Raw genomic sequence first — 26,542 nt, 5'->3', positions numbered from 1 at the left:
TGTGCAAAACTAATCCCCATACCTTACGTGTGATACTAGTTTGCGTGCTAGGGTCGATTCTCCTTTAACCTTTGGTTTTCTTCTTCTAAAACCAGGTTAACGACTTAAAGACTTCAATGGGATTGTGAAGCTAGACCGATACTACTTTTATCTTAGTTGTGTGATTTGATCTTGTATCTTCTATCGTACGAGTACAATCAAATTGATTGGCTGGAGATTAATATCTCCGATAGGCAAGATCTAAAAAGTAATCACAAACATCTTCGTCTCATTGTTTATGATTCCGCAACATCTTGTTTCGCTACCATAAGATTAAGATTGTTATGAGGTGATTGATAACTCTAGGGTTTTCTTCGGGAATATAAGACCGTATTATCAATTGGTTCCTGTGCACCTTGATTATTATCAAAAGACGGAACGAAAACCTTTAGGGTTTATCTGTGGGAGATGATAGGTTCGGAAACCTACAATAATAGTACTGCAAGTGCACAGTGTCTAACTCGTAGATAATGGCAAATACAGGTCGTTCCCACGAGGAGTGTGAAAATACTACTACTAACTAATACCAAAAACTAACAGATCAATAAGGTGATGTTTGACGATTTTTCAAATATTCGGGACAAAATGAAATAATAAATAATTCTAACAATAAACAAAATGGGTAACGGGTTGTTAAGGTTTTCGATTTCCACCAATTCAATCATATAAACTCGACTAATCTCTATTTATTACTCAATACAAATTTCTAAATCAATCTCATGTCTCGGAAGATAATATGTTTAAATTCTAAAATATGGTTTCTCCGCTGTAATTTCCTTCGTTTCACGGGTAATGATTCTAAAGTATTACATATCAATCCTAAAGCATATTGCGTCAAAGAATTTAACCAAGCACGCTATATCAATTGAAAAGTATAAGTAATCAAGAAAATCACATAATCGATTAAACACCAAGCTATATGAAGAAAAATCACTAATCAATGAATCATTATTAGAAATATCATCGTAGAGTTCATATAAATAAGTTGGCTTCAATATAAACCCTAACAAACAACTTAGAAAACCATGAGAAAAGAAAACTCAAATACACCAAACCATTGTCGCCTCTTCTCCCTGTCAACGGCTCTGTGGCCGCCTCCCCCTTTTCATTTTGAAACAACACATAAATATATCCCACAGATGAATTCACGTCGTCGCCACATCACCTCCCCATAGAAGTCTGCCACATGTCATGAAATACAATTCGCCCAATAATACTGTGCCGCGTGTCATAATATAACGAAACATTGTAAAGTATCAGCGAATCTCCATTTTCCTTAGTATATGAAACCACCAAGGAAATGAATTAATTTCATTTAAAAAGCATGATATTTTCTTGCATGTGATGGGCCCACCTTAACTGTATTTGCACAAATGACGTCATTTGGTCTCAAATATTCCTTCAGATTCTTTATATATATATAGCAAGAGAACTTATGTAAGGACAAGATATGTTAATCTTTCCTTTTTCTTCATTTTCACTTCATTTGCGCGTGGTCATGGAGGTGATATTCTTCCATTCTTATGCTCACAATAATAAAGTCACTCTTGACCAATCTTAGGTGGCATTAGTGTGATGATGTCGACTCGCTTCACCATGCATTAATTGAAGAGCAAATTAAAAAAATTCTGCCAATTGTGACCTCGACTGTGAAATAATTCTATGTTGCTGATATATATGGAGATACCAGGCCAACATAATAAGTGCTGTTGATATATAGAAATACCAGGCCAGCATAAAAAGTGCTGCTGAGATATAGAAATACCAGGCCAGCATAAAAAGTATTGCTGATATATAAAAATACCAGGCCAACATATTTGATCATTGTGGTTGCTGATACATGGAAATACCAGGCCAACCCAATTTCATCATTGTGGTTGCTGATACATGGAAATACCAGGCCAACCACGTTTCATCATTGTGATTGCTGATATATGGAAATACCAGGCCAACCACATTTCATAATTGTGGTTGCTGATATATGGAAATACGAGGCCAACCACATTTTGCAATTTTCGTCGCAAACACCATTAAGTCTCACATTTTGTTGTTTATTCGCTGGATGATCGAATTCAGTTGTACTTTCTACAAAATAACTAAAATAGTATTAGTAACTAAAATATTGTATCATAGCTGATATAAATATGGGTATAAAATGTAGCATATACATGCTTATCAGGAGACAGATTGATCCTTTGATAGACTTGTCTGTGTGAGACAGATTTGTTTATTATCAAGTCTTTGACTTTGGGTCGTAGAAACTCTTAGTTGTGGGTGAGATCAGCTAAGGGAATCAAGTGTGCAGTATCCTGCTGGGATCAGAGACGTAGGGAGTACAACTGTACCTTGGATCAGTGAGAGACTGATTGGGGTTCAACTACAGTGCAGTCCGAAGTTAGCTTGGAGTAGGCTAGTGTCTGTAGTGGCTTAATACAGTGTGTGTTCAATCTGGACTAGGTCCCGGGGTTTTCTGCATTTGCGGTTTCCTCGTTAACAAAAATTCTGGTGTCTCTGTTATTTTTATTTTCGTATTATATTGTTTATCTTTATAATTGAAATAATACAGGTGGTGTGTTATGCATCATCAGTTAGAATATCCAACCTTTGGTTGTTGATTTAAATTGATTGATCCTTGGATATTGGTCTTTGGTACCATCCAAGTTATTCCTTGTATTTGATTAAAGACTCGCTGATTTCTATTAACTTTAGTAAATCAAATCAAGAGAGAGATATTAACTCCTTGAGATACTTTTACCTAGATTGAGTCTGACTGTCTAGTTGATTCTATAGAAAGTATTTCGGAGTTAGTTCATACAGATTGCTAAGAGAAACATTGGGTGGTGGTGTTAGACCCACGTTTTTCAGGGTTAACAGCTGAGCAAATGGATTCATCCACTTGCACAATCTATGCTTTCAATGGAGGGGCTTCAAGACTAAGAGGAGAAATTGTTCTACAGGTACGAGCAGGACCTTAGGTGAAAAACACCAGGTTCTGTGTTGTGGATGCACCTTCGCCATACAACGTCTTCATGGGACGGCTATGGGTTCATCGTTTACGAGGAATAACTTCAACATATCATCACTATTTTCGGTTCCCGACACCCATGGGTGAAATAGAAATTAAATGGGATCAGCAAGATGCAAGACTATGCAACTTGGCGGAGGTCAGAATTAACGAAGAAAGAGATGCGGCACAACAACATGAAAGGAAAAGGCGAAAAGAAAATACTAAGGAGATAAAGGACAGATCCTTCTTAGATCCCAAAGTCTCCTCAGTTCCAGAAACAAGCACGTCTGCTACCCCAGGAGCAAAAGTTTCCTCCAAATGAAAATTACAGAAATGTGCTCCTCAGCGGCCTCAGAATAAAATCCTGTCACTGGTGGAACCAACAAAGAAGATCAACATCGGAACGAAGGCAGAACCAAAACTGATCAGCATAGGTACTTTACTAGAAGAGGTCGAGGAGACGCAATTACAAAGGCTACTAAGTGAATACATAGATTTCTTTGTATGGTCAATGGAAGATATGCCAGGTATTGACCCGAATATGGTCTCACAACACCTTCGGCTCAAACCAGAATTTGCACTATTCAAGCAACGTATCGTAAGGTAGCAGATATCTATCATGAAGCAGTGGAAAAGGAGTTGCAAAATCTCCTAGCAGCAGGATTCATAAGAGAAGTTACATATCCCACATGGATATCTAACATGGTGATACTACCTAAGAAGAACGAAGGCGTACGTATCTGCATCGACTTTAGCAATATCAACAAAGCGTGTCCCAAGGATACCTATCTGCTACCCAATATTGACCAACTGGTCAATGCAACTGAAGGTCATCAGAGGTTGTCCTTTATGGATGGTTACTCAGGCTACAACCAAATCGCCCTTGCAGAAGAAGATCAGGAGCATACTGCGTTCTTTACCCCACGAGGCTTATATTGTTATACAAGGAAGCCTTTTCGGCTAAATAACGCGGGGGAAACATACCAGTGATTGGTTGACAAAATCTTTAATTGGATAGGTAAGATACTGGAGGTCTACGAAGATGACATGCTCGTCAAGAGCAAGGAGGAAAAAAATCACCTATCATACCTAAAGGAGATATTCGAAGACATGAGAAAGTTTCATATGAAATTCAATCCGGAGAAATGTGTGTTCGGAGTTACCTCAGGAAAATTCCTAGGGTACTTGGTGACAAAGAGAGTAATAGTAGTAGACCCCGAGAGGGTCATGGCGGTATTAGAGATGCCATCCCCATAAACACTAAAGGGAGTACAAAAGCTAAATGGAATCCTAGCCTCCATGGGAAGATTCATTGCAAGATCGTCAGATAAGTGCGAAGCATTTTTCGATAACTAAGGAAAGGAAACAGGTTCATATGGACCGAAGAATTCAAACAAGCCTTCCAGAAGATAAAAGAATACTTGGCTTCGGTACCCATCCTACAGAAGCCGGAGCCAGGTGAAGTACTCACCTTATACTTAGCAACAATAAGCTATGTTGTGAATGCAGTATTGGTACGAGACCAGGGCCAAGGAGAAAAACCCATCTATTACATCAGCAAAACACTCAGCACAGCGGAGGGTAACTATACGAAGGTGGAACAACTAATATACGCCTTAGTAATTGCAACTAAAAATCTAAGGATATACTTTGACGTACATACCATACGAGTCTTTACGAAGTCTCAGATTGGTCAGATCCTCGATAGCACGGAGAAAATTGGGAGAGTAGAAAAATGGAATTGCTATGATTAAGCAAATCCACATAATCTTCGAGACCAGGAAAGATGATAAGTCACAAATCTTGTCATACTTCTTAGCAGACCTGCCTCTCAGCGACGAAGCCGAGATTGACGATATTCCAGGAATGGAGGAAGACAAACGGGAACTCAAAGACTTGCTGGAACCTCAGAATTCACGAAGATGGGAAATATTCGTAGATGGCTCCTCAAATGGTGCAGGCATAGGGATTGTAATCACAACCCCTACAGGAGATTGACTAATATATGCATTCAGGTTAGAATTGGAACAATATACAAACAACATCATAGAATATGAGGCAGTCATACATGTCATACGCTTGGCACGGGAGATAGGCTTATCAGATGTTCGGTTGACTAACGACTCTCAGTTGGTCATTAGACAAATTGAGCTCAAATACCAAACTTTGGATCCGGTGCTATCTTCGTATTTGAAGTTAGCTCAGGAGCATGCGTCCAGGATCAACAACGTAACCTTCATGCATGCCTGCCGAAAGGACAACAGGCATGCAGATGCCCTAGCATTTATATCTTCTATGATAAAGGATAGAAACACCACCGCAGTACAAATTAGAAGAATATATGAGCCTTCGATAGAAGGACCTATCTCAGGTATGGAGGAGGCTTTGGCCGTCCAAACACGAGCCATGAGGGAGGCAGAAGAAGCACATCAGGAAAAAGAAGAGTCAGACGAGGAATCCAAAGAGTCTAACGAAGATAAATCCATGACAGAAAAGGACACTTTGAACGAAGCAGAAGATAATTGGAGGACTCCAATCCATAATTACCTTAACAAAGGTATATTACAAGCGAATGTTAAGGAATACAAGAAGATTTAATCAAAGGCGGTGTATAGTCTGCATGATGGAATATTGTATATGAGGTCATTTCTCGGACCCCTACTACGGTGCCTCTCACAAACAGAAGGGAGAAGAATACTCTATGACATACATCGCGCATATGCTGGAAACCATAGCGGAAGAATATCCTTGGCGGTTAAGGCTAAAATGCAAGGATATTATTGGCTAAGCATGGAGGAAGATGCAAAAAATATGGATAAGCGATGTGAAAGGTGCCAGCGTTTCGCCAAAAAGATCAGAGCACCAGCAACGGAACTTAACTCAGTTATCAGCCCTTGGCCATTCGTCAAATGGGGGGTTGATATTGTCGGACCTCTGATAGAGGTAACAGCTAAAAGAAAATATCTCATTATGGCTACTGATTACTTCACCAAATGGGTGGAGGCTAAGCCTTTGGAAAGTATTAGAGACACTGATGTCTTCAAATTCTTGTTCGAGCAAATTATATGCAGGTTCGGAATACCGACGGCCATAGTCTCGGACAATGGCAAACAGTTGCAAAGAAAGAACATTGATATGTTGTTCGACACTTTCAACATTCAGAAGAAAAAATCTACTCCTATATATCCTAAGATCAATGGACAAGCGGAGGCGACCAACCAAACCATAGCAATGAACTTGAAAAAGAAACTTGGAGCATACAAGAAGAGATGGTGCGAACAACTGCACAATGTCCTGTGGGCCTATCGAACTACGAGAAGGTCAGCCACGGGAGAAACTTTGTTCTTACTAACCTACGGAGACGAAGCAGTCATCCCAACGGAGATAATACTTCCCACGACAAAGACAGAAGCATGGGAGAATAATCTAACAACATATTTGATGTTAGAAAAGATGGATGATCTCGAAGAAAGACGAGAAGTAGCTTTGCAAAATATGGTGAATTACCAACGAAGGTTAGCTCGGGAATACAACAAGAGAGTCATTCATAGGAGCTTTGTGGTAGAAGAGTACGTGCTACGTCAAATTCCACCATATCAAAGGAACAAAGAGTGGAGAAAACTAGCTCCCACGTGGGACGGACCCTACATCATACAAGATATAGCAGGAAAAGGTTCTTACTATCTAAGGACCACGAAGGGTGAAATACTACAGCATCCTTGGAATGAAATGTACTTAAAGAAGTAATACCCGTAAGAAAAACGGTGATGACTCAGGAGAAGAAAGGAACGGGCACTGACCCACCATGTTCTGTCCCTGAACAAAGGTTTATAAAAAACCTTACTAATCAATGAAAAGAACTTTTTGCTAATAATAAAGTTTGATTAGTAGAATTGGGTTAGAATAGACACCCTCCGTCAGAATTGATGACGAGACAAGGCAAGGCACAACTGCGCATTTGTCAATACTCGGATCCTTGGGGTGACAACATCCTTTAAGAGGAAAAAAAGAAGTAAGAAATCCCCTATAGATATACCTTGTCAAAGTAAAGCATTCTTAGCGATGAACGCGTAGGGTTACAGGATTGCCCACGTAAGGACCTTCGCCACCACGGTACCTTCTGGCCAAATGATACTTAGGTAGGACGATGAATGTTCCACCAAAGGTTAAAAATACCTTAGCACCTAGTGACAACTAGAATGTGCAATAAAATAGACACAATACGTCTATAAATAAAACGTCCATAACATGGCTAAACTACTAATGTTACCAAGATACGACTAACATGTCTTAGCAAACTCCAGGTAATAAAAGTGCAAACATCACCATCAAGCATAGTTTTAAAGAAGGAATCTCAGCTATAAGAGAATGTTCGCGCTAAGGACCAAATCAAACCAACAGAAGTTCTCACAATGGGAAAAGCTTTCAAAAAATCAAGGATAAGGAAGACGAGGGAAAGTAACTGCTCCCTCGGCCTGGCGTTCGGCTTAAGCAAAGGCACTGTTGGTATAATCAATGGTCGAATGCTCAAACTGCGACTTCATATGGGTGGACTGAACTTCCAAGACGGAGGCCGCGTTACGCTGGAGCTCCATCACCTGAGAACTAAATTGATCATTGGCCTGTTGGAGCGCCTCTGCCTTAAACTTCGAAGCAGCATCAAACTGACGAGAAATCTCCAATGAGGATATCTGACCCTGAAGTTGACCAACCATGGCATTCAAACCCAAAAGTTATTCCTCGAGACCTGCATGGAAGTGGGATGTGAGCAAAAAACGGAGGTATAACCAAAGAACTAAGAAGGGTACGAGAAAAGAAAATTCCTAAGCTACCTCCAGAATGACTAAGGGATTCTTCTAAGCTATGCTGAGACTCAGCAAGATCCACTTCAGCAAAATCAAGATCTTCTACAAGGGTATCGCGTTCAGTTCGGATATCCTCAACATCAATCAGGAGCGAAGCATTCTCAGACGACAAGGCTTGGTAAATATTCTCTAACTCCTCCAATATTGTTACCGCAGATATAGAAGGAGAAGCAGAGATAGCATCGCTAAGTTTGTTCTTAAGGGAACAAACTTCCGCAGTTAACACATTACGCTCAGCAGTAACCTTAGCTAAGGAGGCACAAGAATCCTCAAAAGTAGAATGATGCTTTTTGCGGATAATTTCCTGAGCTGAGAGGCATTTTTTTAATTAAAAATTGTCACTCTTTAGCTTGGAGATAAGATCCTCTTTCCACTTAAGAGAATCTTCACATTCTTGGTGAAGTGAAACCATCTTCTTCACAAGGTCTGAATTATGAGCAGACTCAAGGGAGATTTGTGCTTCGTTATGGATGGTTACGTTCATTAATCTATCAGATTTCTTCTGATAATACCAAACATCGAATCTTAGCTTGGATACTTTCTCTCGGAGGTATCTAAGTTCACTGGAGTTACCAACTTGCAGGCGTAGGTTCACTCAAGACTATGCTACCAAAAAAAAATAAAGAAGATAAAGCTATGGGGATAGAGAAGACGAACCTATGACTTTGGAGGATTCGGCAGCAAGGGTGGAATCAGCAGCTTTACGACCCTCTTCAGCAGCTTGAGCAGCGTTGTTATCCCTCTCAAGGGCCAGCAGGCAAGCTTCGAGAGACCGTTGAGTTTTCTTTAGCTCATTCTCCAACAAAGATATCTTAGCAGCCAGAGCAACACCACTAGAAGAAGGTTGCTGCGCAGGATCTTGACGAACACGCTCCAACAGGGCATCCAAGTGAGTACACTTAGACCTATAAAACTTGAAGAGAGTATACCCGATATCGACTTGTTTGCAAAGATGCAAACAAAGGAGCATAAAAATGAACGAAGGTTCAAAATGGAGCATAAATCAGCAAGAAAAAGGCCACTCACCCAAGAGATAGACAAACGAGGAAGGAAGTTAGTATAGGCATCCATGAAGGCCTCCATCTCTTGGACACTACCTTTGAGAGCCTCACCAAATCCCTGGCTATAACGAAGGCAGTATGGATCAAAGAATAGATCCTTAGATATTTGATATTGAGCAGTCAAAGCGTCCATCCTTGTAGTAACATCCAAAGATCCATACAGACGATGATGATCAATCTCCGCAGAAAAGGGTCCCTTCGATTCACGAAGAATGGCTTTGAGAATGGCATCATCAGAGCTACCAAGACTCAAGTTCATCACCGAGTACCCACCAGTTGATGGAGAGCAAGCATTGGGCACGAGAGACGAACCATCACCACGACGCGAAGAAGGCATAGTAGAGGAGCTATCCACCAAAGGGATAGCCCGTCTAGAGGAGCCACCAAGGTCCATGTTACCAGCAGAAGGAAGGCTACCCAACACGGTCCAATCAGGTGATGAAGGCGGAGGTCCAACAGGTTTGATGGAAGGAGCAGTAGAAACAGACTGAGCGCTTCCCAGCGAAGCAGGGGCAACATTGAAAGAAAAGCTGCCAAGGGAAACCACGATCTTCCTCGTCGATTGAGAATCCGAACTAGCAGCCTTCACCACCGGAGTTACATCCCTCGAAAATGAGCCAATCGAATGAAGTGAAGTGGCGGGAGAAGCTGGAAGACGATTGGAGGTTACGGCCACGGTACCGGTAATTGACAAATCAACAGGTTGAAAGCTTACAGGGACAAACAACGAAGGAACCTGCGACAACGGAGGATGTGATGCAATTTGGGTACCTTCCTGGCTCGCCAATACAGAACCACTGGCACCATCAAAGTTATCTCCTTTCCCAGAGTTAGCACGAGGAGGGATGGGATTATCCTTGGAAAAGTCTTCTTCCATATCATCCAAATGCGGGCTAAAAGAGGTATCTTCAATATCTTTCATACCCTTGTCCTGAGGTTCTTCCTCACCAGATTTGGGGTCCTCATCAGATTCATCAATATCAATTACAACTTTCAATTTACCCTTCTTCCCGGAAGGCTGAAGAAAAACACATGCGAAAGTTAAGGATCAGGGGAAAGTAACCAAGGAGATTACAAACACTTAGGATGAGGAATAATCCTTAGCTCCGCCGGTGTTTTGTCAACTTCATATGAAACCCTTCTCTTTCTTGTCCTTGCAGCTACATAGTTGCTAGCAGAGCCCAGAGCTTTCCCAGCAGAAGAAGTAGGGGCAGGCTGCAAAAATAACGCGCTTAACAAAAGCCATGAAATGAAGGAAACCGAAGCAAAGATGCTAGAGTTGTGCAAAGGATACCTCATAAGACGCATGGTTAAAAACCCAAGGCCGATACCCATCATACTTAGCAGGAAAAGAAGCAGCTGTATGAGGAACATTGGGATCTACATAAGTAAAGCCATAATCCCAAGGACCAACAATACAAAGAGGTGTACGCTCCCAACGGTCATCATGATCCGGACGAATACGATCAGCCTTCGGAAGTGGAATCCTGGAAGAATAAGGGATGACAGTCAACCCAGTCTTTTCTATCTCCTCCAACAAGCGAAGGGTATTACCTTCTCTGATCTTCTTAGCAGTAACATGAATACACGATGACCAACACTCCAAGGGAGAAGACTACTTCTCTTAATGGCATCAACATAGGTGGCATTGAAATTGGCTATAATCCTATTGCTTAGATCTTTCCTCAACAAAAGGGTCATAAGACTTCATAGTAGTCTTACCCTTGCTGCGGTACCAAGATTCACGAAGGGCATGCCAGTAATTGCCATTATACTGCTTTATACCACAGACCTGGGTCTTGTTCACAGGATCATACCTAGTGGAAAAAACATCGTAGTAGAAAGGGTCCTTCCTACTATACAGGGGCAGAAGCAGACCTGCGGCTAATTGACCTACGCTGATCAACAAATTGTTCTCATCATAAGGGAAGCTTCGAATCAACGACTCCGTAAGAACTTCAGGGCCATCAACAAAGAAAATCTCAAACTTGTGAAGACGAAAAGACTTGGTGATATCAGCCAAAGATAAGTGAGCAAAACTATCTTTATCACGAAGCTGCAACCTTTGGATTTCATAATGAGGTGGAGGAGGAGGAAGCACCTCAGCAGCATCAGGTTGCACACCAACCTCAGGAGTCGTATCCATCTCAGCTTCCTCAGCAACGTCAGTCTCCTCAGGAGGATGAGAAGGCGTAGCATCAGGATGATCTATGCGTGGAGGAGGCTCAGCAGACGACCTAGGCCGCGTGTCCTTACGCGTAGCTTATTCAGATTTCTCATAATTCCTAACATCAGCAGGAAGAAAACAGTTACCAAAAATGGCAGATTGAAAATGCGTAAATGACAGAGACACAATGAGGACAAAATCTGAAGTATTTTGGGCATGGGTTTCATTAACTCAACCAAAAGAAGAAATCAAATCCATCCGCAAGGCAAATGGGAGTACAAACTCATATCATCAACAAGATCAAGGAGTCGACAATCATGAAGAAAGGTTAGAAAATGAGCAATTCAAGTAATACCCAATCCTACAAACAGTGAGGGAGATAAACTAAAGATGGAAACTAACGCATGCAGAAATCAGAAAGCATCAACAAAGCAATTTGAAGCAAAAGCAGGAACAAATTATAGATGGATAAAAACACCAATAATAAAGCGAAGAACTAATAACCAGGAAGTAATGGTAGAGCGTTAAGGAACAAGGCTTCAGGAAAATCAGCAGCAGAGCAACTGTCGAGGGCAAGACAAGAAATCCTTGAAAGAAAAGAAGGAGAGCAACAGTTCACAAAAAGAAGAAATGAACTTAATGAAAATATCTGCAACTATTCTCTTTTTATATAGGCGGATGGAAAGTCCAAAAATTTAGAGGGTCTGAGAACCAAGGGGAAGTTATTGCAGGAAAGGACGTGTGGGACCCCCAATTGGTACGTGCAAAAATGGCGGCGTTACAAAGAACGTTTTTTTCCAATTCTACCGGTTAGTACGAAAGAAAAGGGGCAAACTGTGAATATCAATATTCCGTGGAGCACGTATCACAATCATGGAGGTCGCACACAAGATAATAGTATAGCCCTCGCTATACAGAAGTATCTGAGCAGTAGAAGATACCTTCGTAGATCTACTTTATCTTCGCCCAAGGAGGAGCCCTTCAACGATCAAGATGAATAAAGTAAATACCAAACATAGGGGGAGGCATCTACCGAGGGGACAGAGGTAGATGACATATATAATCATCATTAAATGCTCTAATCACTTATCTACACGCATAATCCAAGCACGTGGAGAGAGACAATGTGGCAGAAAAAAATTGGATTAGGACAGCGGTGGACGAAGGTACAACCTGTACTAAGGATGGGAAGTTCCCGAAGGAACGTGGGGCAGCTGAGATGACAAAGTTCAACTGGAGAATATACGCGGTGAACGAAGGTACCATTCGTGCGGAAGGTGTATCAAGAAACGATGGATCCACAGACAGCGAAGATATACCTGGAGACGATGGGGCTATAAATACCAAGCTTCACCAACAAATTCAGGCATTCAATTCTTAGGAGAGAAAATCTAGTCTTAAGCTTATACCTCTTTAATGTTTAGAACTTAAGTAGATACAACAACTTAAGTTCTCTCTATTACTTTGGGAAGCAGTTAAGATCTCTTGTAACCACTTAAACTTAATACAATCAATCACTCATTATCCCGTGGATGTAGACTACACAGTCGAACCACGTAATCACTTGTTTCAAATGATAACTTAGCTTTACTTACTTTACTTACTATTCTTTGTTATCGTTTTGATCTCGAGTAGCATTTACTTACTTAGCATTATCAGTTCAACAGAGATATCCTTATTACTTACTATACGATTCTCTGAGTTGTATACATTACGTAGATTATGGGAAAATTAGTAGTCACACATCATCTACAAAAGTAGTATGATCATGTTTGTTTTCGATCAAATGAGGATACTTGATTTTATTAACATCTTCTGCATGGATGAATGGATTTAATACCAGTTTGTCTGTTTCAGAGACTTCTTATCTTCCTTTCCTTTTTCCCGTATTTGCGAAAATATGAAAGACTCTAGTTACGGTTTCGAACAGTCTTCCCCAATATGTTTGTAGACAAACCAAGATAATATCTTTTATAGGAAGAGTGTATGACAAAAACCGGTAATAACTAGTTTTAGGAATATACCAAGAATCGGAAACCGTGGCTTGTGGGGATCCAATTCTGATTTTGTGTCTAGGTTCTTCTTTTGGAAAACCGATTTTTCATGGACTGGATCTTTATTTTGGATTGATTCCATATTTTTGTCCAAAAATATCTTTACTCTTTTATTACCAGAATTTGATAATATTCTTTGAAATTCACCCAAGAATTTTCCAATAGAGTATACAGAAATAATTTGAACAAAATATTGTATTTATAAAAAAATACCATTCGAATCAACCATCTTGTAATATTTCAAAAGATCACTTGCTTCATTAAAACAGTTGTGAGGTGTATGAAGCAATCCATTGTTAATAAAATTATTAACTGAAAAATTATACCTTGTAAACTTACTCGGTTTCCAAAAACGCATCCTAGATAGTGGGACATTGACAAACTTTGATCTGAAAATGTACATGTATATACTTTGGTAGGCTATCCAAAATATATTTGAGATCCCGGATTTTTCAAGAACACAATAGCCAGAGTCCATACAAATCATAAATGGAATCTCATGCATTTTCGAGATACAGTCTGCCTCATAGGCCATTGTACCAATGATATACAATCCTATGATAATCAAAGGATTATGTACGTCACCCAAGACATACATAGGCATAAATACTAACAGATTTAGGAATAAGAGTATTATATACTTCATTCGGGTATTCCACCACGAAATCTTGAAGTAGTCAAATCCTGCCAATAGGTTAAATGAATCAATATAGATTCAAATCGTATAGGTTGGATCGCACCAACCAAAGATTGTTAGATATTTTCGTGTTTGCCTGCTATGATACCAAATTGAAAATACGAGGGTACCCAAATATACATCAATCTAAAACTTTTCCACCTATAAGTCCCTTTCTTTCCAAAAGTGATTTTCTATGGACTGAGTCGATACAATACAACAAATCGGTCTCACACTTCTTGTGATCGTCTATGGATACGAGATCGAGACAATACAACAAAGAAGTGTGTTTACTTGATAATAGGTTCGGACTTAACCATACACTATAGGATTATCTATCAAGTAAATGGGAATTAACGTTTGTGTATTTTACTTCTAATTATACTAAAAGAATTATAATTGCGGAAATAGAAAAGTAGAAGACACAACAAGATTTTGTTAAAGAGGAAACCGTAAATGCAGAAAATTCCCGGGACATAGTCCAGATTGAATACTCTCAGAATTAAGTCGCTATACAAAATCTAAACCAACTTCGTATAGTTGAGACCAAGCAACTAAACCTATAATTCACCTAGTTTCCTCAGTATCCCTGCTCCTCCAACTTCCAACAAGTCACACACTTGGAACAATTCCTTTGGTTCGTATTCCAAACAGTAAAGGAACAACAAATCTTTCCGGTAACAACTCTTTTCAACAAAGTGATATGAGTCTGACAAAGGATCTTTCGTTTATGACATAAACACCTTTGTCGGGTCCTTAGATCTCTTTCTTACCAATCACCACAGTGATTGTAAGCCTTAAGCAATCAACACTTTTAATCACAAAGAAGTGTGTTGATGCCGATCTACACAACTATCTAATCAATCGATTATCACAAGGATAAATCGGATTATAGTCGGATCCCTTTCCATCCGAAACAAGTATTGTGCACACCAAATATTATGAATCCAAAAAGTCATCTTGTCTTCAAATCTTCCTTGATCTTCAATAAACACCTGCACACAATCAACTTGAATCTCTTGTGATCAATCACACACATAACGGAGTCTGTTAACTTTGGATTATCATTAGACGTCTTTAGATCTACAAACAGTTCTAAAGATCCCCGTTGAAACTTCGATCTAGTTTGAGTGAATCTTATATCAGAAGAGAAGATTCTCAAGAATAAACAAACTAGGTGCAATCAAAGTTCAACCACTGTTAGTCAATCAAATCAATCGAAAACTAATAATAAACCGTAATTATCTAGTTTACCACCAACGGTACTAATAGAGCTTCTCAATCCCAAAGAAGTCTTTAAACCGAGCGGCCGTAAGCGATTTCTCCTAATTAGGGTACTCTCCACTCCGATAGGCGGCTCCTCCAGTAACAACACAACTGAGGTAGTTTTGCTGGCTCTGAGTATTACTTTGCAAGAGAAACAAACTTCAGTATTTATAGACAAGGAAGTTTGGACACCAAGGAATTTCCAAAACCGAATATTCTCAAAGATATGCAATAAACACAGAATCAGTTTTCATAATTCCTGGAAATGATTTGTCCAAATATTGACCGAAATTCAGTTAGAAAAATCTATAATTAGTAAATGCACATTACTAATTATTATTTTCCAAAGATATGTTATTTAATTGCTGGATATTAAATACCATTTAAAATCAAGAAACCTTTAATAAAAAAGATTCTCAATTAATTTCGATCCTGGGATTCTCCTTAGCTATCAAAGAATATCTTTGAACAATTAATGATAAGAGTTATAACCCGTGTTCAAAGAATGACGACATCCTTACCTTGTAAGTCCTCTTTCATACTTACAATCTTGGAAACGAAAGCATTCGACTTCCAAGAACTATGTGATTGATTATCCTATCAAATCACCAATCATGGGTATCACGTTTCTACCAAAACAAGTTTCGGTTCCACCTCATGTGAGTACTTTGCGTAGCCACACTAGCTACCAAAATTCGGTTGACTAGGTACTAGGATCGGTTCCCCACATATTATGGTAACTACCTGTAATTTGGTGCACATGTGCATAGGATCGGTTCCCCTCACTATTAAGAACTTGTTGCACATGTTTATAGGATCCACTCCCCTCACGCTAATAACGTGTGGCACCTCTTACAAGTATCGATTCCCCTCTTGCAAATTTACTTGCAACTCTTACTAGGATCGGTTCCCCTTTCACTAATAAAAGTTATTATTTGCAAGGCATCGACCATACCATCTTGAGTGATTACTTAAGATCGGTTTTACTAATAAAAGTTATACCAATAACTTAAGTCAGGCATCCGTAAATAGTTTTACCAACCACATAAACAAGTTTATGATATGTTATACACATCAAGCATATTTGTAGTTCAAAATAAATTTGCAATGAATAGCATTACCAATAAGCATAGCGATTTCCCTTTCGATCCACAAACGAGTTTGTGAACTAACTTCCTTTAAACGAATGTAAAAACATTGTTTCCTAGGATGGAATCTTCACTCACACTCATACATAATCAAAATAGCATTTAAACGATTATGTTGATGTCTCATATACAGAGTTTAATGGTTAAGAAATAAACATCGTATCATATTCCTTAATACTATGTCTATCTAGAGTTTCATACACAGCTTCGCAGTTTCATTTTCAATATGCACGACTTGAAATATACGTTAGGGAATGAAACAGTTCAAGTCAAATATTACTAACCTCAAGAGGAAGGAAGATTGTTGTTATAGCTCCATACGTCTTCACCATCTTCAAGTCTTGTAATACTTGTAAGTCTCAAATCCTAATACTTTCAAGCTAACCTATACGAAGTTGACTCTAGTATATAATCAAGCGACTCTTTAAATGAGTTTTGGTTCACTAAAATATGACAACCAAACTTGACATACCAACACTTGGTGGTTTCAAACGAGTAATGCTCTAACACATAGACGATCACACGAAGTATGAACCGATTAGTTGTATTGTCTCGACTCAGTCCATAAACAATCACTTTCGGAAGATGACTTATAGGCGGAAAAGTTTTATATTGAGGTATATTTGGGTATCCTCGTCTTTTCAAAACCTTATACTGTTGGTCAAAAGGCGCTTGCAACTGCAGCACCAACTCCAGCACATGGAGCTTCATCTCCTAATACCAACAATGCTTCTGCAAATAAACAATATCGTGGAAAAAGGTAACTCTCTATTTTTTTCAATGTTTATAACACATGATTTATTATGAGAGAATTTACTTATTTTATGTTCTGGTTATTTTTCTAATTAAATCCTAGAAATGTTGTATATATAGTCTACCTTATCCCATATCCATTCTTTTACCGACTACATCTGATTTTATGGGCAAACCTTGTTTTCATTTTCGTCCGCTTGTTTGTTATTTATTATTTCATTTACTCTCTAATGTCATGCATCCTCTTCTTCATAGTTGAGGGCCACTCCATCTATATGAAGAACCTGTCAATGACTGCAACAAAAGAACGGGTTGAAAAAGAGTTCAAGAGTTTTGGGACAATTAATCCAGGAGGCGTTCAAGTCAGAAGTAACAAGTTTTTTTTTTGGTTTATGCATCCCATATGACGTAAAATTGTCGATTTCTTTAGTTATATATTATGTGTTTGCAACAGGTTAGTCTTGTTGCCCCTGTCATGTGTTTTATTGCATTAAATTTAGGAGTTATGAATTTTTATCTTATGTTCACTCAACCATGTGCTTTAGCAACATATAAGATTGTTGATGTTCCATCGAGCAAGGACTGGATAGATGGGAGAGTTGCTTCATTCAACCTTGTTCCTAGCAGTACTGTTGGTGGATCTGAAGAGTGTTTGATGTTTCTTTCTTTCTTGAAAGAGATGGCGCCTGCAGGAGGAATGGGCATGAGGCAGAGACCATTAGTTTGAAGTTATTGTGCAGCTGCTATCGCATTGGATTTCATCAGCTTCACCAATTCTGCTTCAAATGCAGTAGTCTGCAGCATTAAAAGGAAAAAATTGTTATGTAAGTCCTGTTTTTGTTATTCATATACCTTGGGAATAAAACTTAGGTTCTCTTAAGATAGGAATTGTGTAGAAAGAATAAAAGTTAGGGATTCTTAGTAAGTTATAGTCATCTTGAATGTATGCGATATGAATGTATGTAGAAAGAACAGAAAAGGTTAATTGTTGAATGTGTAATAGATTCTGGTGGGATGAAAAGAAAGAAATATTTGCAGGTTTCCGGCTGAAAATGTACCGACCATGGTCAATATTTGACTGGCAGTAATTTTTTTTGGTGTTACAAAAAAAAGTTGTAACTTCCTTGAGCTATTTCAATATATCATGTAGTAACAGCTCAGAGCTGTTTCAAAAAGACACGTAGTAACGGCTTCCTCCTGTTACGACCTTCATGTTACAAATAATTCATAACAGCTGGCTCCTATTACGAAATTTCACGTAGTAACAGTTGCTTCCTTTTATAACACTGTTACAACCCAAAATCCGTAACTACTAGTAAGTCATTACAAAAAAAAAATGTAACGCCTCATTTTGAAACAGAACATGGATGTTACAACCCCATTTTGTAACAAGTAGATTATGTTCCAAAATGGTGTAGTGGGGGTGGTTCTGATGTTGGGTATTAAAAAAGAAGTCAAAGTTGTACACTATTTCATAAAAAAAATATGAATGGTAAATATGATAAGTGAAGGTAGAAATTTATGTGAGTTGTAAATAGGAAAAGTGTAGGTGTCAATAAGGAAAACCATAAAATACAACCTGTTATCTACAAAATACGAACAGACGCGTCCAAAAGACTCTCTAAGGCCGGTTCCTATGGGGTTGTCTAACCCACTCATATGCCATGCTAGCTGGTCTGGAAAACTGGTCGCGCCACTATGGTAATGGTGTTAAGCGATCGAGTCTACATCGAGCGGTAGAGACTGCATCGTTGGTGATTAAGACTCATCAATGCTATATCGTGTATAAATAACACCGTTTTCTTCAGTTTTAACTCACACAAATTTCTTCTTCCCTTCTTTAGAGAGAAAACCATAACAGTTTTTTGAAAGTATTTACTTTGAAAATGAGTACCAAAACAACCAGACGAAGAAAAAGAAACAGAAAAGACAAAAGAAAATTACTACCGCAATATGTGATGGCATCTGGGTGCAGGATAAACAAAAAAAAATTACAAATGTTAGGAAACTAGTTGGTGCTGGTGTATTACCTACGCATTTATATAGCCATCCGAGCTAGTTGGTTTACCTAAACTAAGGGGTGGGTGGTTTGAGATCACCGAAGTGTTTTTGAGATCCTCCTCGAAGTTGTTCAACACTCTTTGCAAAGATATCCTTGGTAGCGTTTAAATTTTATGAAAATCAAAAACCACAGGATTCAAGTTGTGCGAGTTAATAGAACGTTGGTGGAACACTGCAAATACGTTCTTTTTCATGGATTTCGAATGTGGTAAGTTTTTTTTAAGAAATAAAATCAATTGTTGATTAATATTCAATTTTTAGTTTTAGATACAGACTTTAATTTTATGACCATATTATTTCTAGGGTTTACACCGTTATATTTATATATGTTGAGGAGGATAAAATGTGGCGGAGATTTACTTCAATTTGACCAATTAAAGTGGTCATCGGAAGGAAAATGGAAGCAACTACTTCCATTGTACTCAAAAGATACTGAAGGAAATACATAATCCTAAAAATGACATGCAAATGGAAGCAGCTGCAATCATCCTTCCCTGACGATTATCCTGAGCTTGAACGTATTTTTATGTTATACGTGCTAGGCCAAATTATGTTCCCAATTCTATCTCAGTGGCATTAATTGGTTTTCTCGATTTTTTAGAAGATTTAGCTAAAACGCCAAATTATGATTAGGGGTCAACAATTTTAACTGGACTATACCAAACTCTCGGTGAATGCGCTTGTATGAGTTATATAGCTTGATTGAATTTTTGGTTGTATTAGAGGTAAGAACCACAATCCCTTTCTATTATTTGATTCATCATCGATTTAATTGTTAAACTGGTAAATGTACTAACATAACAATGTTCATCAATGTTACTTTCAGTATTGGTGGTATACTTAATTCTGAGTTTGCGAACCTGATTTTCAGGTACAAGTATAATTTTTCCAATCGTGTACAAGTATAAAGTCTATAATTGGATCGGTTAGATGAATGATGGTGAAAATGTCGTTGCAATTAACTATGCACGACAAGTACAAACATGAAAGAGATGTTGTATATTTCTATTGACGAGTACAATCAACCAATAGCACAAATAATGTTAGAGTTAAGCCTCAAACGAGTTATGTTTTACAGTCCTATTATTGCTCATAATATTTGGTACTACGGAGAAAGATATATATTTCATAGCGCTACAAGGAAGAAAGATAAAAGAAATCAATCCTTTTCCAACTTCGATAATTTCACAGGATAATTGGATAACGCTGGGTAGGAATCTGCTAAACTTTTGCTCGTTTGGAACGTCAGATCGAATCAATTCTATTAAAAACTAATGGTTAGAAAATATAGAGGGTATAAGATTTTTTATTTTGCTAATCAGAAGTGAAGGTTCCGTTGACTGGCCAATGGAAGGAGAGGTTAGCGCAACTCTCGACGTGGAGTGAGAGATAGAATGGGGTTCTGCTAAACTATCACTCGATTTGGAATGTCGGATCGAGTCAATTTTATTAAAAATTAACGGTCACAAAATATAAGGGATGTAACTAGTTTTTCAACCAATTAGAAGCGAAGGTCCCGTTGACCGGCCAATGGAAGAAGAAGTTAGTGCAACTTTCGACGTGGAGCAGGACATGGAATGGAATGGGATTTTTAGGTTGTTGATGATTGATGTTGTTGTACAACCTAAAAACCATGTTGGGTGAATGTGCACCAACTACCATTTCGTGCAGTAATATACTCCAGTATATGTCTAATAACTTTCAATAATTGTACCCCACGTTGCAGCACCATCTGCGCAACATGATGCTTATTATATTTTGTATGTCGTCTTAGAATTATTTTCTCCAGTAGACTTTGAACAAGAATTATTATTATCAGCTCAACTCTTGTCTGGTGTGGCCGGACATTATCAAAATGTGCATTAATCATGAAAGTCTGAGACTTGTATTATTTCTGCAAAAGTGAACAGCACACAGCGTCATTACTCTTCGATGATCTTAAATGGAAGGCCGAGGAAGGCATCTCCTTGACGCCAAGCTGAGATCCAAAAGAATAAGTGCTACTTGAGGTGTCTTATATTCTTCATTATTGATTTCGTATTTCAACGAGTCTTTTGTATCTAGTTATAAATAGAGTTGGTTCTTTCCAATTGAATTATCATCACAAGAAAATCACAGCAACAAAAGTTCTCCTCACAGAAAGTCATGCCTAGATGCCTTTTAACCAACCTTGTTCTGATTGGGTTCCTCATTGTTTCGACAACATTTTGCAAGTCAGATACATCCCTGGGTAAGTAAAAACTACTCTTGTTTTGCAGAAATCCTAATCATAATACCTGTTCCAGTGTGTGTTTTGTCTCCCCCATTTTCTTGTTGTAAAGTAAAATTATTCTAATAAGATCAGTTTATGTTATGCACACAGAGAAACAAAAGGAGTTAAAGCTCAAGTATGGGGGGTTTTGCCCTGAGCACTTTAAACTTATAAACGTTCCATATTGCAACAGCTTAGAATGTGATGTTGCGTGTAAAGAAGAGTTCGCTGAAGTGACCCATAGTCTCTGCATAGAGGAGACGTATGGTTATGATGACTTGTGTGGCTGCTGCGACCCATATCCTGAATTCATCACATTGCCCAAATTTGTTGTTTCTTCTTCTACTAGCTGATTCCACTATTTTACCTTACATTAGCATCCACACTGTAGACTTTCTGGAATTTGTGTCTCTTTACTAAGAATATATGTTTCTAACTCTGGATTTGGTTTATCATGGGCAATTACAGTGATCATTTTTTCTTCTTGGCACTTCCCAATGAAATCCAATACAGCAATATAAGATGAACTCGTATTGATAATTAGAAGGGTGAAAAACATAACTAGGCCTGTTCTTTCTTTTCAGGGTTACAAAACTAGGCCCGTTTTTTTGCACTTCGCAAACCTAGGCCGGCTTTGACCGTTTATTTTTTCTTTGAAAAAACTGCCTCTGTTAGTTATCTTCCAGCTGTTGCCGTTTGGATGCTGTACAAAGACATTTAAGTCCTCAAATCACCGAGTTCATTGTTAACTCAGTCTAAAACCGGTCATTAACTTTGCCAATACAAAATCAACCAAAAACTGATTAAAGATCGTTCAATTCATTCATCAATCAATAAGTTTACAAAAAAATTAAACTAGATTGCCAAAGAGGAACTTTTACAGAATGTTAAGCCATTCCCGTCAGCAATAGTTCTTGCATCCGCATCCACCTGACAGTAGTTTGCACTAGTGTGATCAAAACATAACATCTATTCGAAAGAACACAAACTAGTTTTCGGGAACATTATCTTACTGGTCGGGTATGCAACTCGAACGCCACTCCTCTGGGCCAAGGAGGAGGAAAGGCTTTAAAAAAAAAACCGTAACAGAAGCAAAAGCTTGTTGTACCTTCACCATTTTACACATATAACAAGCTCTTAAAATATGGTCTTCAAGGAGGGGTTCATTTAGATCAGACAATTAGGATCAAAGTAGTACTAGTTACTTACCATTAGTTTGAGCTTTCTTTGACAATAAGGATCAGAATATTCTCACATTTGATAAGTGTGCTAAAGACATATCAGGATAGTTTTTACCTTCTGATGAAGATGCTTGAGTAGCTCCATTGTGTCAACATTTTCACTTGAATGTATAATTTGATCCAAAGGACCTGATAATTCACAAAAGTATGCTTCGTTATTACCACTTCTGGGGTAACATATTCTATGAGAAAATTAATAGTTCACGTAATTGTTAAGAGCACGGGAATCATCAATCTAAAAAGAAAGTTAGTTCATGTAATTGTCAGAGGACAAGAACACAGCCAACAATACTGGAAAGCATAATTTGTATAATCCCCTGTTGGGATCAGTTAAGTTAGTCTGAAGTCATACTGCCTCTATACGAGGCAATTGCGTATTAATGAAGAAAACAGTGGTATGAGAGGAAATGTGTGAGAGCATTACAAATGTGTGCTTTAACTTCGACCGCTTATGCATCTTGTATGATCAGTGTCAATGTTATATGTCAAGTTCCCAAGGCTTTCACTATATTTTTGGCCAATATTGGCAAAACATTGAATAATTGATAAGATTAATTGAATTTAACGCAAAACCAATAGCAAAATCCGTAGAAGTAACATGCTAAGGATGCTAGTGAAAACCATACATCGTAGGATAATTCTCCACTGAAAGTACCTAAAGCATTTTAGATTGAGCTTTTGCCTTCGACCCAAGCTTGGATTTTTTTCTTCCTCCCTTTGGTACCTACAAAAGCAACCACATTGTACGCAACCGTAAACAAACTAGTACGTACAACAATGAGATATAAAAAATTGGAATCGAAAGGAAATGTATTAACTTGCTACAGCATTTTTTTTCTTTCTTTTTCTTTCCCATGAAGCAGCTTTAACTCCAATTGCATTATGCTTCCCAGAACCACCGCCACTATTCGTGCCATTGAACTGTTCTCAAATTCTTTGATATTTATTACTTTTCCTTTTCTCTTGAAATCCAATTCGACGTAACCGAATTGGACTGATTCCCAAGTTCAAGTTCTGCAAAATAATGCTCTGAAATATCAATGTTAGTACTAGTCCATTTTTGTGTTGCTAAGAATCCTCACCTACCTCTTTGTTCCTAATCATTCACGGAATTCCTTTTCCTTCTGGAATAAGAATATACTTGGGATTTCCCTTTCTGGACTTTTTGCGAACAGGTTTTGTGCCTCTCTTGTTCTCTTTTTATAACTAGATTTCTTGCGGCAAATTCAAATTTTGAATAATGAAATTTCCTTCAATGGAAGTTCTTGGCTTCGTTTTTATCCAGTAACAAAGCAAAAATTCAAAATGACAATATAACTTTGTATTGGAAGGAAGACTAAAAAGGAGTATGACGAGTACCTCACGGCGATGAGAATGAAATACTTTCTGGGGCACTTGTAAGCATCTTCCTGCAAAGCACGAAATACTTTATGGTTTCATTGTTGTTAATAAGACCAACCTTATTGCCACCGAAACAACACGAAACAGCTCGTGAAGAACGGAGATCGGGATGAAGAACAAAGATGGAAGAGAGGCACCGAACGAATGGATTTTGTTTAATGAGTTGTTAATATGTAAGATCTGTAAGGGTAAATAAGTAATCTTCAAACCATCTCGTCTCGAGAAATTCAGTCACACCACGATAAATTGCCTAGATTTGCAAAGCTGAATAAAATGGGCCTAGTTTTGTCTATGGGACTAAAAAGGAGGCCTATTTCTGTATATATCTCTAATTGGAAATTGAAATAGTAGTATAAGAAAATTGAAACTTTCATGGTATTCAAGAGGAAGATGTTGATACACCCAGACTAAACTGACACCAACTTACTAAAGTAAAAACCAGTATTCTCACAGTTTCTTGAATGGTTAACCGCAGATCGCAAAGAATCAATACACTTTTCCACCCATGTTCCTCGATTCGACTTCTTGCACCCCCACCAATAGCTGAAGAGACAAAGAAATAATGGATGTTTCAAAACTAAAAAAAAAAAAATAAAAAAAACGGGAAAACTTCACTGGTCGATCAAGCCACTTATGAAGCTTCAACAAGCATTTGAAATGCAAAAATGCGGAGCTTGAAATATAATAATCAAATATCGTTCCTGTACTCGTATGTAACATCTCAGATTTAAACAAAACATGATCATACTACCAGCTGCCTCTTCTTTTTTTTTCTTTTTTTTTTGAAAGGTAGCTTTATTTAATTAACTAGGATAATACAGTTCTAACAGTGCATGTATAGGCCACCACATTCTATCATCTAGAACAATATTTGAAATAAAAGATGGGCATGTGTTATCCCAGATTATTGTTGCTGATGTAGTTGGATGTTGTTGTTGATGAACCACCGTCTGGTTTGCTAGCTTGTCCGCCGCTTAATTGGCTTGCTTGTACGTATGCATCAGTTTTACTTGTGGTATGTTTTACATTAGCAAGTTAGTCTCGTGTGTTATCCCTCTCCGGTACCATGGAATGGTGTCACTTTGGTTTTTAACCATTTGAACGAGTGCTTGTGAGTCGGCTTCAAACCAAACCATAGGTTAGAGTTGCTGTTTTGCAAGTCTTGTTGCTAATAAAAGTCCCCATGTATCTGTTGCAAGTGTTGTTGCAATGCATAGAGGGGTTTCCATGATCACTTGTAATGCCTGTGATCTGCACATACATCCTGCTCCTTCCGATGCGGGATTTCCTCGCGCTGCTCTATCTGAATTTATCTTGATCCATCGGTGTTTGGGTCCTACCATGCGATTAGAATTGTGATGTCTGTGAATCTTCATATTGGTCTTGCTTGAGTTTGTTGGTCTGGATATATTGGAATGAGATGTTGTTGTACCCACTGGTATTATGCAAACATTATTATGGCTATACTTTTGAGTTGTGGTATGGAGCCATGCTTCCTTTGGTAAACCTGGGAATTTTTAGCCAGCCATAAATGCCATATGGTGAAACAGATTATGCTTTTAGTTGTGGATGAAATGTTTAGCTAGAAATTCGGAGATGTTGTTTGGTTTGTTAGGTGTTGAAGTTGGGTTTGAACTTCTACGAAGGTGTGTAAAGAGGAGGTTCCATATAGTTGGGTTTCTTGAGTACATTCGAAGAAGAGATGTTGTTCTGTTTCTCGATCATTGCAACAAAGTGGACATAGATTGGTTGGGTAAGGTTGATGTCATTGATTTTGTTGAAGGTTGCTAATCCTTCTAAGGTAATTTTCCACAAGAAAAGTCGGATTTTTGGTGGACATTGTAATTCCCAAATGAGTTTGAAGTCCACAGGGTTGGTGATAGGGTGTGATGGCATTGGTTATTAGTTCATGGGTGTTTGTGAGTTTGTGATGATTGCATATCCAGTTTTTGCTGTATACTCTCCATTTTTGGAATAAGTCCTGAAAACAATACCAAAATACACCACCAAATTTTTCCTAGGCAATCTTTATGGACAAACTCATTATTCAATTCCGAGAGTTCAACTTAATGAATCTCAATCAAGAAGGAATATCTCTAAATCTCAAATCAGAACGTTTACAAACACAAGTTCGTGAACCTGATTTCCGGGTGAGAGTACTTGAGTGATTCCAAAGATCAATTTCCCAAGTAATCTATCGAATCGTATCCAACGAACAAGGTCGGATGTATCTACTATAATTGATTTAGATACAACCTGTGATATTTCAATTATAAGGATAAACAATATAATGCAGAAAATAAATAATACAAACACCAGAAGTTTTTTTAACGAGGAAACCGCAAATACAGAAAAACGTCGGAACCTAGTCCAGATTGAACACCAAACTGTATTAAGCCTCTACAGACACTAGCCTACTACCAATCAACTCCTGACTGGAATGTAGTTGAGATCAAATGAAACCCTCCTAGCAGTTCAGTTACAGTCGCATTTCTTACGCCTCTTGAATCCCAGCAGTAATCTGAGCAATTTATTCCCTTAGCTGATATCGG

The 26,542-nt window shown here is 38.3% G+C and overlaps 2 protein-coding genes across 6 annotated transcripts; one reads left to right on the top strand and one right to left on the bottom strand.

The window, feature by feature from the left end:
• The first annotated feature begins 20,929 nt into the window (after positions 1-20,929).
• Positions 20,930-21,784, top strand: LOC113325052. Its single transcript, XM_026573292.1, has 2 exons — positions 20,930-21,327; positions 21,460-21,784. The coding sequence occupies exons 1-2, from the start codon at positions 21,243-21,245 to the stop codon at positions 21,699-21,701; spliced, it is 327 nt and encodes a 108-aa protein (XP_026429077.1). The 5' UTR covers positions 20,930-21,242; the 3' UTR covers positions 21,702-21,784.
• A 364-nt stretch (positions 21,785-22,148) lies between these two features.
• LOC113325037 lies at positions 22,149-24,115 on the bottom strand. Of its 5 annotated transcripts, none has more exons than XM_026573282.1 (6): positions 23,949-24,115; positions 23,408-23,618; positions 23,216-23,313; positions 22,645-22,718; positions 22,362-22,456; positions 22,149-22,278 (listed from the first exon to the last, which is right to left on the bottom strand). In XM_026573282.1, the coding sequence occupies exons 2-6, from the start codon at positions 23,443-23,445 to the stop codon at positions 22,236-22,238; spliced, it is 348 nt and encodes a 115-aa protein (XP_026429067.1). In that variant the 5' UTR covers positions 23,446-23,618; positions 23,949-24,115; the 3' UTR covers positions 22,149-22,235. The 5 variants fall into 5 exon arrangements, 3 of the variants coding, with proteins under 3 accessions (XP_026429067.1, XP_026429071.1, XP_026429064.1); XM_026573286.1 differs by having other exon boundaries at positions 23,408-23,603; XR_003347970.1 differs by having other exon boundaries at positions 23,245-23,313; positions 23,408-24,115.
• Positions 24,116-26,542: the final 2,427 nt, after the last annotated feature.

The sequence above is a fragment of the Papaver somniferum genome, chromosome 1 (assembly GCF_003573695.1).
Source record: "Papaver somniferum cultivar HN1 chromosome 1, ASM357369v1, whole genome shotgun sequence".
NCBI classification, from domain to species: domain Eukaryota; kingdom Viridiplantae; phylum Streptophyta; class Magnoliopsida; order Ranunculales; family Papaveraceae; genus Papaver; species Papaver somniferum.
This window is presented reverse-complemented; position numbering and strand designations above follow the sequence as displayed.